Raw genomic sequence first — 13,635 nt, 5'->3', positions numbered from 1 at the left:
ATGCGACTGCAAGGACTTACCTCTGGCACGCCTCCCGTGAGACCCACATTCCTAATTTATTGTTCATTGATACAATGCGGAAAAGGAAGATTGCATTTTTCGGCCACATATCTCGTCTGCCAAATACTAGAATCCTGAAGCAAATTTGACTGCTTCTGGAACAATAAAATCAAAAAATCTGGTTTAAGTAAGTACAAAGTAATCTGGATGAACTGAACATCACCACACACGAAATTCAACACGGAGAAGAGAAACTGCTTCTGAAGATCAAATACACACGGCTGACATTCAAACCATCAGAACAGAGGTAGTAGTACGCCTTATCTGCAGAAGAACGAGCAGCCAGATGACAGCGAATGAAGAAATATTGGGAAACGAAGACATTGCTGACTGTTAAGACCTAAACTTATTCACTGTAGACTCTGTTGAATTATGTTTGATTTTAGTGCTACAAAGTGGGCGTAAACTATGTAAACAAATAAAACAATAGTTAAAAACAAACAGTAAAAGTTTAATAATGTGTTAGTGTTTTGTAACTATGCTATTTCCTGCATGTTTTAAAGACCCCACTGGTGATAACGACCCCACTGGTGCTAACGACATTTTTCACTGAAACTAGTTTGAGGAATAAATAAGTAAATAAATAACAAAAAGTGTTTTGCATCAAGGTGAAGTCATGGTTCCCATATTAATGTTTTTCTCTGTAAACACGGACCACATGGAGGTGTTTCAAGAAAAGTTATTGTAAAGCAGCTTTAAAGAAACCACTGCGTAAATAATTTGCAAAGAGCTTACGGTACGTCGACATAAGTTAAAAAGTGTTGGGAACGTTTTGCAGGCACCACAAGTAATCAAGCTCCACTTTTTCCCCTTCGCCGAAGATGTAGTTTGTGGTCATTCCCTTGAACCACGTAAGCACATGATATTTGGCGAGGGGAAAGTAGTAGTCATCCGGACACAGGAGGGACCGAGATCAAGAGGCTTCAAGTGTGACACGGAGGAACAAGGTAAGATTTTGTCAGTCATCAAACGCCAACGACACGCACTTGAATCGATGTTCATCCGTCTACAGGAAGCGACAGTCAGAGCAAAGGTGCATATCCTTCAATCCGATAGCGTGGAGCCGGTATCTCGTTGCACATTTTTTTGTTGGTGGAGTGATACCACGTCCCGTATACAGTAGTTAGCAGAAAGTGTTGGTGCATCCTTTATCAAGCTCTTAGCCAAGGAACAGTTCGGTTCTTGGTTTCTACAACGTTACGCGGAATTGCCCGCACAACAGTCTCTTACCTTTGGTGGCCGCGTTGTGGGGAGATCCGAGGTGACATAGCTAATATTCCAAAATGAATGTAGATACATGGGGAAAACTGTGTTGCGATGTGCGCCCGCACGTCACCGGCAGGACGTGAGATATGGGCATCAATACGTCCTACAGACGCCTGAGGGAGGCAAGTTGAGTGGTCAATCATTTCCACACATTGCTCATTTAAAGGACAGCTGCCAGTGCTCAGACGTTAATCAGTCCCAGTCCTCTATCGCTTAGGAGAAAGTTAAGTGTGTTATAACGTACTTTGAGTATGTGTCCTATGGATAGGAAGTAACCAAAGGCTGCCTGAAGTCCATCAATGCCGATACGGGGAAGACCTGTGCCACGTGACTGAGTTTTGACGCCACGGAGACGTTGAGGTATTCCTCACACTGTAGCTGGTTCAAGTCCCGGAGCAGGCTCTGGCACACCATCACGCATAAAATCTGTAGTAACAGTCGACAGTTTTCCGCGCCCGTTCCGCGCACATCTTTCGCAAACGTGACTCCCAAATATCTCACTCAGTAACCCTTCTGAGGGAGCGACAGCGCCTGGTCCGAGACTGCGCCATCGACTTACTGATTTCAGAAGACTGTCCGCAGCCTTTCCATATCGCTCGATCTGGTTTAGGGCACCGGTGGAATGAACCAGCAGTAGCATGTCGTAGCCTGGGGTTGAGACCCCCGAGGAGTGACTTCAGCGTGATTGCGTAAAGGTAGGTAGAAAGAGCGCAACCCTGCGTAGCGACCTCTTAATGGGTCGTATTAAGTCTGTCCGTTGACCTGGTTCTGAGATCTGGCTGCTGTATGAAGGCGCTGCGGGGTGTTTTGAGAACCAGGGTTAATTCCATACGATCCATCGAAGGTCCGATTGAAATCGATAGAGACGATCGCCACTCTCGTGCGGCAAGCCGAGACAATCACAAGTACCTGCAGTGATCAATGGCCACTAGTATGTTGGCATCTCCCTCCCCGGCGACCTTGATCTACGGTGAAGATCATTGGCAAAGTCTTGTTAATGTAGCCTGCCAAAAGCCTGGAGATCTTGTAGTCGGCTTTGACATTGTAAGTGGCCAATAGTCATTGACCGATTGCTGTCCTGTTGGTTTGTGTGTCATCAGGAAAAGTTCTTCGGCTAAGTTAGGTGATACTGAGCATTCTAGGTACAAGAGGACTCGGAGCGTGGTAATCCAATGGGGCACCATGATTTCACTGATGGTCCGGTAAAACTCGACTGGTAACCCATTGGGTTCTGGAGACGTACTGACCACACCTTTTTCCAAGGCGTCCTACACCACCTCAGACGAGACTTACTCCACTAATGCTGTTGCTGTTACCACGTCAATAGTGCATGTGGCCTGTTGTAGCGCCTCTGCAGTGACCTCATCATTTACAGTTGTTCCCTGCCTTTCACTATAGTTGCCTGGGTCGTACAAGACTGAACATCTCGCATAGTAAGGCACGTGATTAGCTGTCGGCGGTATCATCGCATGTCTGTGATGCATGGTGGGTACCTTTGGAACCGTTCGAAGATGTCGTCGTGAGTGGACTACTGCGACTTGTAATCAGAGCTTCGTCAACTATATTTGTGAGCCTTCATTAGGTGCCGTTCTCGTTGTCTGTCTGGTGGTGGGGGTAGAGCGTCGAGATCCCTGAACACTGCATAGTCGAAGACCAGGCTCTATCAGTGTACATAACTGTGTCCTTGACAAACAGCATAAGTGTCTTGTGGACTGTCGATTTGGCGCAGAATAGCCACCACAACATAGTCGAAGGTTATCGGGAGTGACGTCGTTCACATATGGCTCTTGTTGCAGCGGCTTTGCAAGTGCAGTCCGGCTTGTGGAGATATGTTTTATTCATTTTCCAAGTGCCGTTACTCTTACAGGCTTCTTGCGGCTGGAGAGGCATATCGAAGATCAGCCACTGTGATCAGCTAAGGCTAGAGACCATCGATCAGTGACCATCTTTCCATGTGCAAGACCTTGGGACACATATATGCGATACAGTCAGCTCGTCGAATGACTGGTAGATGTATGCGTTCATTGCTGTCGCCGTGTAGTTTTCCCACAAGTGAAGATCGTGAATCACAACAACCAATTCCGGACAAGTCGTGTAGTGCGGGGTCTAGTCCTCGTGATGAAGTAAGCAATTAAAATAACTGGCGAAATCGCTTTGTTCGTGGCTTTCTTGAAAAACGACAATGTCAGTGGAGTAGAAGCTGGCCCAGCTACAATGTTTGGTGGTGTCCGACGGTGCATAGTATTAACGAATCAGATTTTGAGTACCGTGACTGTTCATCTCCGTGCGTATGGGAAAAATGTGATGTCGGTGGCTTCGATACCGTCACACATTAAAATCGCTACGCCAGTGACTGGGAAACCACTAGGCATATGTTGCTTAAAGTTTGGGAGTCAGTTGGTTCGCACTTCTTGCACGAATGCGGGTTATATTGTTTCTCTCAGAAGTTGTATATTGGCAGGGGAGCTAGCGATGCTGATATTCATCTTGACCGGACGGTAAGCCTGGCTGTGTGGTGGTTGAGAAAGGTTGTACATGGAGAGAGAAGCGGACGTCGCGAGTGACGTCATTCGCTGGCGATCACAGGCCTTCCGGTGTTGGTAAGACCACAGCGGGCCCTAGATCGGGGTCCTGCCATGTCTCGACACCCTTCGCTGACGATGCGGGCGCGGAAGTCTGTTCATGTTCAGTAAGGTCGTGGTGGTTAATTGGAAGGGACCGAGAGACTTCGCAGCCTGCAGCGGAACCTTCTTGTTGATCACTGTTCGTCGCAGAGGACTGCCAGACGGACTTCACCCACCTCGCCGACCGTTCCAGAGGGATGCAGTCAATGGCAGTGGTGTCAGCCTCGTGGACGCCTTCCTGCAGGATCAGTTATTCTTCGTCCTGCAAGTGGGAACTGCCGTGTTTCAATGCGTTCCTGAGGCGGCGTTCTCGATGCTTGTTGAACGCCATATGTGGCTGCCCATGTTGGACGATTGCATTGACTCAGGCCTCGCTGGAACAAGGGCTTCTGTTGATACAATTGAGTATTGGTTGCCATCCTGCTCAAAAATGGCTCAAATGGCTCTGAGCACTATGGGACTCAACTGCTGTGGTCATAAGTCCCCTAGAACTTAGAACTAATTAAACCTAACTAACCTAAGGACATCACACACATCCATGCCCGAGGCAGGATTCGAACCTGCGACCGTAGCAGCCCCGCGGTTCCGGACTGCGCGCCTAGAACCACTAGACCACCGCGGCCGGCCGCCATCCTGCTGTCTTTTGTGCTGCAGTGTACGGTGGTATCGATGGTCTTGCACGGAGTTCTGTCACTGGCCAGGCTGACTGATCTGCCAGGAGTTGGGGTGGTTCCCGTACTGCAACGTCGCTCTGTTGCGTCTGGATAGACGGCGACGTCATGAGCGCCCCCGCGTAGGTTACTGGGAGAATTGTCGGCGTCGGTGGAGGTGCCACATCCTGCGCTGGAGGTTGTATGATCCGACGTTGGAAGCACCCGGTATGTAGGTGACATTTTCCTTGACGTATCTGGAATAAGTTTTAGACTCGCCGTCATAAATAACTGTGGCCCAGTAGCTTCGTATTTGGAGGAATTACGCTACGTTTCGAAAGAATTCAATGCGCACCTCGGTTACGCCGTTAACGGTTGGATACCTCTTAAACTGGATTCACTTCTCTCACACATGATCTTGTACTGTGCTACCGGGAGTTCAAAGGACAGCTGGAATACGCGTATAGTCCACAGTCCCGGTCCGACATGGTCACCCTCAACGTTGCCAACATTTCCGTGGCAGAAGCTGAGTCTCGAAGAACTCTGTCGCACATTTCGTCGTTAGTAAGTTACACATAGACAGTGTTACTTACGATCGAAAAGCGGTTGCCGATTATGTCTGCAACCGGAAACTTAGCCTCTTCCTTTAAAAAGCGCTACACACCGTGTGCTTTTGGTCTATCACTCTTTTCTGAAATCTAATTTCAGTGTTGATTTTTGGTGTTAAGCCACGTTCTTACAACGCTACGGTGTCACGTTAGTGTCGACCGAAGAAAGTAAACAAGGCGAGCGTGCTCACGCTGCGGGCGGAAACATAAGAGCACGTCCGCTCTACTCAGTTGATAAGCCGGACTGTCACCCATAGACCACGTGAGTACTGTGCTGTGTACATAGCATAAATGACGGAACTTATTAACTGTACAATGTCAGAAAAGCTATGGCTGTACACTGATCTCGAGTGACTAAGAATACACCAAAGTAATCTTGCCACATGCAGTTGACACTACAGTACCCATACAACTATGCACTGCATTTAAATAAAGTATAGTCCCTAATGAAACGAAAATTACCCATGGGAAATCTCCTTAACAGTTATACACTAATTTACATACAGTTGTTAAATACCTGAGAACATATTTCCAATTGCAACTGACTAAACACACTAATGACGTTGTTTACATTCATTCTTCTAATAAGAATTCATTTTTTAATTTTTGTTTATATTTTCATTACTACAGCATCGCAAACCTTAGTGTGCGCAAGCATGCATGAAAACCAAAATAACTTCTGCTTACAGTGGTTCGGCCGCCATGTAAACTGCCGACAAGTAAAAAACCACCTGACATCAGGAATGAATACTGTTTCCTTATAACCATTTAAAATACAACATAAACTAAACTTGGACTTACAATAATCCATTAGTTGCAGTTCAAATGCAAAACCACATTAGACCAACTATTAATTGCTGAATGAGCAGCATAAAAGAAATTTTGCTTCTTGGAAAAATGAATATAAAAAGTGTTATTACTGTGGTCTGTAAGTTGTAATGGGAAAACATGTTACCTCAGGTATTGTAGAACTCTAAGTAGGTTCTTCAGTCCGGAACCGCGCAACCGCTACGGTCGCAGGTTCGAATCCTGCCTCGGGCATGGATGTGTGTCATGTCCTTAGGTTAGGTTTAAGTAGTTCTAAGTTCTAGGGGACTGATGACCTCAGATGTTAAGTCCCTTAGTGCTCAGAGCTATTTGAACCAATATTGCGCATGCTAACTCGCCGCTTCAAGGGAGGAGTTTATCCACATATTAAGAGAATTAATCAGCAATAACGAAGGATCTGCTATTTTTATAAAGTATTTTAAAGATTTTTAAATAAAGCAATTTTTGCTCGTTTATCTGGTTTACGTCAAACGTCGGTTTTATCGTCACCTAATTACGCTTTAGTATGGAGATGTGCTCTCGCACCAGTTTGCACTGAGGATCTGATTTGAGTTGTATAATAAGAATTTTCATCTGTTAAAGAAAGGACTTGTTATTTTTATGATATATTATAAAAAATCATTTTGCCTATTTCATCTGGTTTTCGCCAGTCGGCGGTGCTTACCTTTTCAATAACCATACGTGCTGTCACACCACTTACGCTATGGACTTAATTTGCAATAAAAGGAGAATTAATATTTGCCCAATAGAGCACAGTACATAAAACTAAGTAAATCTTTTGTATATGGCTGGTCTGTAGGTTATTTACTATGTCCTGGTTGTTTATTTCTACTTTTGATTCTTTGCGCGTAATATCGCGGGTTGTGGTTTTAAGTTATTATAATCAAATATAATTTTCGCTCACCGTATGTAAAACTGTTCCACAATGTTTTACATGAAAGAAGACACTTCTCTTCTTCATTAGACGACTGAAAATAAACTATCGAATATATGTAATGCATAGCAGTATAACTACTGAGCGTAGCTCATGATACGATCCTCTGCAGGTGGCGTGATGTCATGCAATAACTCAAATCATTTGGGTGTAATTCGACCCACTGTAGATCAATGAGTGGTTTCAGCCAAAAACGTATTTGACACTGGAGAGTTTTAAGTCTACATTAAGTTAACGAAAGAAAAAATGTTTAGTTTAGTCGCAAAACATGTTACACCGATGTCTGCGGCATCTAGAGTTTCACGTGGTAACCACTAGTGTGTCTGCACAGTGATTCTCTAATGTCCGTCCTATGTGGTCTATTTGCTGTTGTTGAGTCGGTCATAATGGCGTTTTGATGGTCACGGCATGGGGAATTTTTGTACAAACGCTTTCGCCTGTGCTGACACACGGTACGGTAAGTAATTGGCAAGGCAACTCATAAAACTAAACAACCATAACACATTTGTTTGCCTTATATTAGTGTAATACAATTCTTTTGCAAATATGGGTACCTCGTTTGTATAAAATTGTCACGCCTACTGTAATTTTCTTTGTAGGATGGTTTGAAAATTGGCATAGATGTCAGAAACTAGTCACCATAAAGAGATAAAAAGATATACCTCTTAACGTAATTCATGACGGAGCTAAACTATTTCTTCATCTCCGATGCTGTGAAACAAATTTCTTCCCTTCCTCCCCGCTTTTTTATTGGGGGGAGGGGCGGGGGGGGGGGGGGGGGAGTGCTGGTTTAATAAGGACGTAAACAAGAAAATATTTTCTAGCCAACATGGAGTTTAAAATGCAAACTGTAAGAGCTATGAACGCTTGTTCTTATCAGAAGAGATGTGTTTCGCATGTGAAGACGAGCAAGTGTTCATAGATCTTAAGGTATCAATCAGAGCCAACGTTTGGTATACTGTTTTGCTTCGAATGATCGATCCTGTAACATACCTGAATATTGACCTTTCCTCCAGGATATGCTGTGTAATGTGAATAGCTGCACATATGTCTTGTTCTGTTAAAATATGTAATGAATTTGTTGTCGTAATTGTTGCATACGATTACGATAAGCTCTCTGATGACGGGATTGGCATGTTACAGGTAGGCTGACACTGGGACTGCCTTGAAGGGATTGTTGGAGCCCAGCGAGAACGGTAAACTACACTTTAATAACATTTCCTTACACCCATACACGGAGTACCTGTATTTCCGGAATAAATTTCCCAGTTGCCCTACTACTCACTACTCGTCCGGACTGTTGCAGAGACTTTTTTCCCTATGAGTATTGGCGTGGCACGCTTTTCCTTCTGCCCTGAAACCGCTATTGTTCAACTGTTTTTGTGTCTACTATCTCGCAGACTTGACCGTGTCAGTGGTTGATGACACCCAGACGTACAGACGACATCACATTACCGCAATTTGTGACTCATTGATCCAGACAATAACGCTTTTTTTCTGATTGTCACAATGCAAGTGCGCAACTTCTTGAAAAAATGTCAGCATGTAGGAAGGTGTTGATCTTTGATATGTAAGTCTTTCCCTGTTTTAACTAAACATTTTATTCATTGAGGGCATGTAGAACTATGTTCCGAACAATAAATCTTATTTTGAATCTGTAAATGCGGTGTAAAGGAGAGTTAGCTGTTTGTTATTTTATGTACACTGACGGAAAAATCACAACACCAAGGAGCTGTACGACAAAAAAGAAAGTTGGTAGGCGTCTACCTACATCTGAAAGATTGCTATTCATATTTCACGCCAGGCGCATAAAAGTGGCGCTAGTAACGTCATTATGGGGATGCTAATCAGGTTTACTTTAAATACACGCTGTAACGGTCGTGAGCTTCAATTATCTTTCACCAAGGGCATGGTTGCTTGAAGTTAGCCAAGAATGTATTTAAGGCAATAAAGACGCCTTTATCAACATCCGAACGAGCTTGAACGAGGTCGTGTAACCGGGCTACAGTGAGCCGGATGTTCCTTCTGGAATATTGCAGGAAGACTTGACAGTAATGAAGCCACAGTACGTGACTGCTGGCAGAGGTGATCACGCGACTGTACGGTCGTGAGAAGTTGGCGCCTCGGACTGCCACGTGGCGCTACTGAGATGGGAGAGACCATCGTATTCGGAGTACAGCTCTGGCACATCGCACTGCATCGGCAGCAGCAATATGAGCAGCAGTTGGCACCACAGCGACACGGTGAACTGTTACAAATCAGTTACTAAACCTCCGAGCCCGACGCCATGGAGCGTGCATTCCACTGACCCCATATCACCGCCATTTGCGACTTGAATGGATTCAAGCGAGAGCTCATTGGAGGGCGGGGTGGAGGAGATAGGTTTTCTGATGAAAGCTGGTTCCGCCATGGTGCCAGTAACTGCCGTGTGTTGGATAGGAAGTCAGTTGAGGGACTGCAACCAAACTGTTTGCGTCCAAGACACACTGGACTTTTTGTACCCCACCTAGAAGGTGGCACACGGGTCTGCTCCTGTAATTTAGAGGGTAGGCCGAATGTAGGAAGCTAGGAGGAACAGGTGAGGTAGAACTCTAGGTGCTCCAATTACAGTAGAAGTGGTTTTACTCTATCTTAACACAATACTAAACATACATGACTTTGTACTGAGAAGCACTTAGGTGCGAAGCCGAATGCATCAAAGCTAACATAAGTTACACAGGCAAAATCTGTAGTGGCTCACCCACTATGAGATAGAAACCATGTTGCTTGGTCGTCTACTCGTGATCAAATGGGCTGAATCTGGAGCGGCGCTCGTAGAGCTGCACAGCGCCTGCTAGAGGGCGCTGTCGTCGGCGTTGTTCGTCCACTCTCGTAGTGCCAACCTACGAGAGCGCACCTACGTTGTGGCATCGTAGCTATCGATACCACAGGACCTATAGATAGAGTTACGGTCTGGTGTTGGACGTAAATCTGGTGATACGACCTGTTGTGCTGCCATTCACAAACAGCGTTCCGGGGGGTGTTTTCCAATAGGATAACGCTCACATGTCAGTGTTGTAAGTCAACGTGCTCTACAAAGTGTCGACATGTTGCTTTGGCCTGCTCGATCACCAGATCTGTCACCAGTGGAGCACAATTGGATAAGTCCAGCGTCATCCAAAACTAGCGCTAACTGTACCTGTATTGACGAACCTAGTAGAACAGGCACTGAATTCCATTCCATAACACGGTATCCGGCCCCTGTACAACACAATGCATGCACGTTTGCGTGCTTGCATCCATCATTCTGGTGGGCACACTGGTTGTTAATGGACCAGCATTTCCCATTTGCAATGGCTTACCTCAAGCGTACATTAACCTGTGACCTTGCAGTGTTAATTACTTAAATATGTTACGTAGACAAATACTTTCTCGAAATTCCATTACTCTGCATTAATTACATTTTGGTGCTGCGATATTTTTCCGTCAGTGTAATTCCATCCATTGAGAGCGTTTAGAATGATGTTCCATCCAGTAAATCTAATTTTGAACCTTAAAGTGCGGTGTGAAGGATAGTTGGCCGTTTTTTATTTATATATTTTGTGTCTGTCACCTAGCAGTTGTGCTGTTATATGTCGTAATGATTGAGTATGAAAGCGTCTACATGCTCATTAAAACGTTGCTGTAAACTTCTCAGTTTTCCATATGTAGAAGACGGAGCAGTCTTAATACCATAACTTACTTGTACAACTCGTTGCCAATGTCCCCCCAGGATGAGCCCAATTGTATGTATTGTGTCAACATTTGAGTAAGTTTCTTGTTTATAGAAAAGGCTATGTATTTTTTTTAAGTAAGTGAGCTGATGTTTATGTATGTCACAGAGGAAGGGAATTTAAGCACTTCTCTTCCACTCAGTATCTTCTGCTAATTTGTCATGTTTAATGAGTATCTGGATTCATCAGTAAGAATCTCTGAGGTATAGTGGCAGCACTGAGTAAAAAAGTGTTTGTAAACAGTGTGAAGAAAAACAAAAGCAACTATGAAGTCCTGAAGTAACAAGGACTAGGGAAACAAGAAATAAAATGTTACGGCTTTCGCCACCCATCTGTATTCTAGATGAATGAGCCGTATATTGAAGAGTTACATGTGGCAGATTTCGTACTTTTATCACAGGTAGAAATTACATAGCGTGTATATGCCAGTTGTACACTGCATTTTCTAATAAGTACAGACCTTTCTTCCAATTCTAAGGAATGTATTCAATCCACTAGGTCGCGACAGCGAATTACCAGTTGGCCTGCTAATGGAGCAAGTGTAGAGCACCAATTATGAATAAATGGGATAGGATTACCAGTTTCAACACTTGTCTTGCAACTGAGGCAACATCCTGGAAACCTTGCTCGGACTCGAAGAATGAAACTGTTCTCAGTTCTTTCCTGGGAAAATATTTTCCATTGTCCCAGACAAAAGTCTAAATTTGTGTGTGTGTGTGTGTGTGTGTGTGTGTGTGTGTGTCTGTGTGTGTGTTTCTAAAACGAACCGTTTCGTGTGCTAAAATTTGTAAAAAGTGAATCTGCTATTGACGTTCCGTGTTTCAGGTTTTACACCACTCTCTTGGGGGGTCCCTTCATCACACAAAAATATGTCGATGGAAAAAGAACAAAAGTTGGAGGAAACTGCATTTTCAAGTTAGCGAACGATGCCCCACACGAACAGTAGATGAAAACCTCTTCCGAATACGGGAAGCGTTTGCACGAAGCCCTCACAAATCCCATTCTCAGCCAAGTGTTGGAACTTCGGTGAAGCCTTACAAAAAGCAGCTTGTGCGAACACTGCCTGCTACAAAGAAGAGCAAATGACATGGAATTTTAGTGTTGCAAGTCTCTCATAGATATATTACACAAACTTAGCGATCTTTGAGATTTTTCTAAGAAACGTACTTCATCATTTCGTTTCTTAGAAAACGTGAATCGAAGCAGTATAAGATTTCGGACACTGCATATCCTTACTTGATCAATAAGCGTGTGAGGGCTTACTATATACATTTTTCTATGTGTGTCATTGGTTTTAGCATTGTACACATATACGAACCTTGCTTCTTTACAGAGCAAATGTAAATTCCCCATTTGAAAAAATAATAACTTTTCGTGCATGATGGCGCGCAGACCCGTATAATAGAGACATTTTCTTAACGAAGGTGCTCCTTTGTGCTGGATAGCGAAAGGAAGGGAACGAGGTTTTGTCCACGGTTTGTAACCTTCATTGTTTCCCCTTCACGGATTTACATCAAGGGTAAGATTTTTGTCTAGACATTGCCTGCATCGTTTCTAGTACTAGACAACTACATGGGCTCCACTGTGCACTCTGGAACTCGCCACCAATCAACACACATAAGAAACGGAGAGGAATACCGGTTTGATTCCCGAATGGGTCTTTCCCTCTGAAGAGCAATGTTCCCAGTCAAGAAAGGTTTTGGGAGATTTTGTGTGATTGCCGAATTGCCAGTATAGCCACGCAAGCGCGCCCGCGCGCGCGCTCACACTTTCACTTCAACATTCTAAACCAATAAGTTAGTTAACAAACCGCATTGCGAATAACGCTCCCATACGTTCTATTTTCAATAATGTTTAGTGACTCTGTGAGTGATCTTGGCCCTCAGCTGCAGTCGTCTGGTAAGTAGAGAAGAAACCAGTGCGGATGAGCCGCTGCCTGCTTACGTGGTGTCATTATTCTGTCTCCTCTGTGAGGACGACTCAGAGGAGTCAAAATAATGACGGCACGTGGCGGGAAACTGCACAGCTGGCATGCCGGTGTCTGATGGCGTCGTAGGCGCTCTTCCTGCTGCTTTTAGGCAAAGGTAACTACCCTATAAATGTTCTTCAGGTAAGATGACTCAGTCTTATATTCCGCCACAATGTTACGTCATAGCTTCCTTAAAATAGGTAAACTAAGGAGCAGTCAGAACTTAGCTTCCAGTGAATGTTCAACGGAAAGTTTTCAATCAGTGTATTAATTTTAGTTTTGTAGCTCTGAATTACGAATTTTCAATATGAAATTCAGTCAAAAACAATCTAATGGTTGACAGTACAAGCTAAAGTCGAAGATGGGTTCATGAAGACACAATGGAGGTGAGTAAAATATGTACATAGCTGCATGGTTGATGGGTGTACCAACAAATTTCTATTTAAGATTTCAGGGAACTGAGAAGGTGGATAAATGACATTAGAAAACACACAGGACCAACATGGATGCGTATAGCGGAAGACTGTAGTTCGTGGAGATGGGAGGAAATCATTACGCTGTGGATGAAGACCAATAACTGATGATAACGATAGAAAATCCGTAACGGCGTAATGTATGAAATCAGTATTGGTTGTATCTACAACTGATAACACATTCATCTCGGCCAGTGTACTTTCCCCTTCCTTTTTGAAACTCATATACAAGGGGATTGTAAGCCGGCCTCTGTGATCGAGCGGTTCTAGGCGCTTCAGTCCGGAACCGCGCTGCTGCTACGATCACAGGTTCGAATCCTGCCTCGAGCGTAGATGTGTGTGATGTCCTTAGTTTAGTTAGGTTCACATGGTTCAAATGGCTCTGAGCGCTACGGGACTTAACTTCTGAGGTTATCAGTCCCCTAAAACTTAGAACTACTAAAACCTAACTAACCTAAAGACATCACACAC

The 13,635-nt window shown here is 44.2% G+C and overlaps 1 protein-coding gene across 1 annotated transcript in view; it reads left to right on the top strand.

The window, feature by feature from the left end:
- Positions 1-11,642, top strand: part of LOC124545760 (basic proline-rich protein-like) — a 111,466-nt gene extending 99,824 nt beyond the window's left edge. Inside the window, exon 7 of the mRNA XM_047124703.1 lies at positions 11,548-11,642. Within this exon, the coding sequence (XP_046980659.1) occupies positions 11,548-11,642 (95 nt within the window). The remainder of the gene's footprint in view (positions 1-11,547) is intronic.
- Positions 11,643-13,635: the final 1,993 nt, after the last annotated feature.

Source organism: Schistocerca americana, chromosome 8, assembly GCF_021461395.2.
Source record: "Schistocerca americana isolate TAMUIC-IGC-003095 chromosome 8, iqSchAmer2.1, whole genome shotgun sequence".
In the NCBI taxonomy this organism is placed as follows: domain Eukaryota; kingdom Metazoa; phylum Arthropoda; class Insecta; order Orthoptera; family Acrididae; genus Schistocerca; species Schistocerca americana.
Note: the sequence above shows the minus strand (reverse complement) of the source record. Positions and strands in the feature narration are given on the sequence as shown.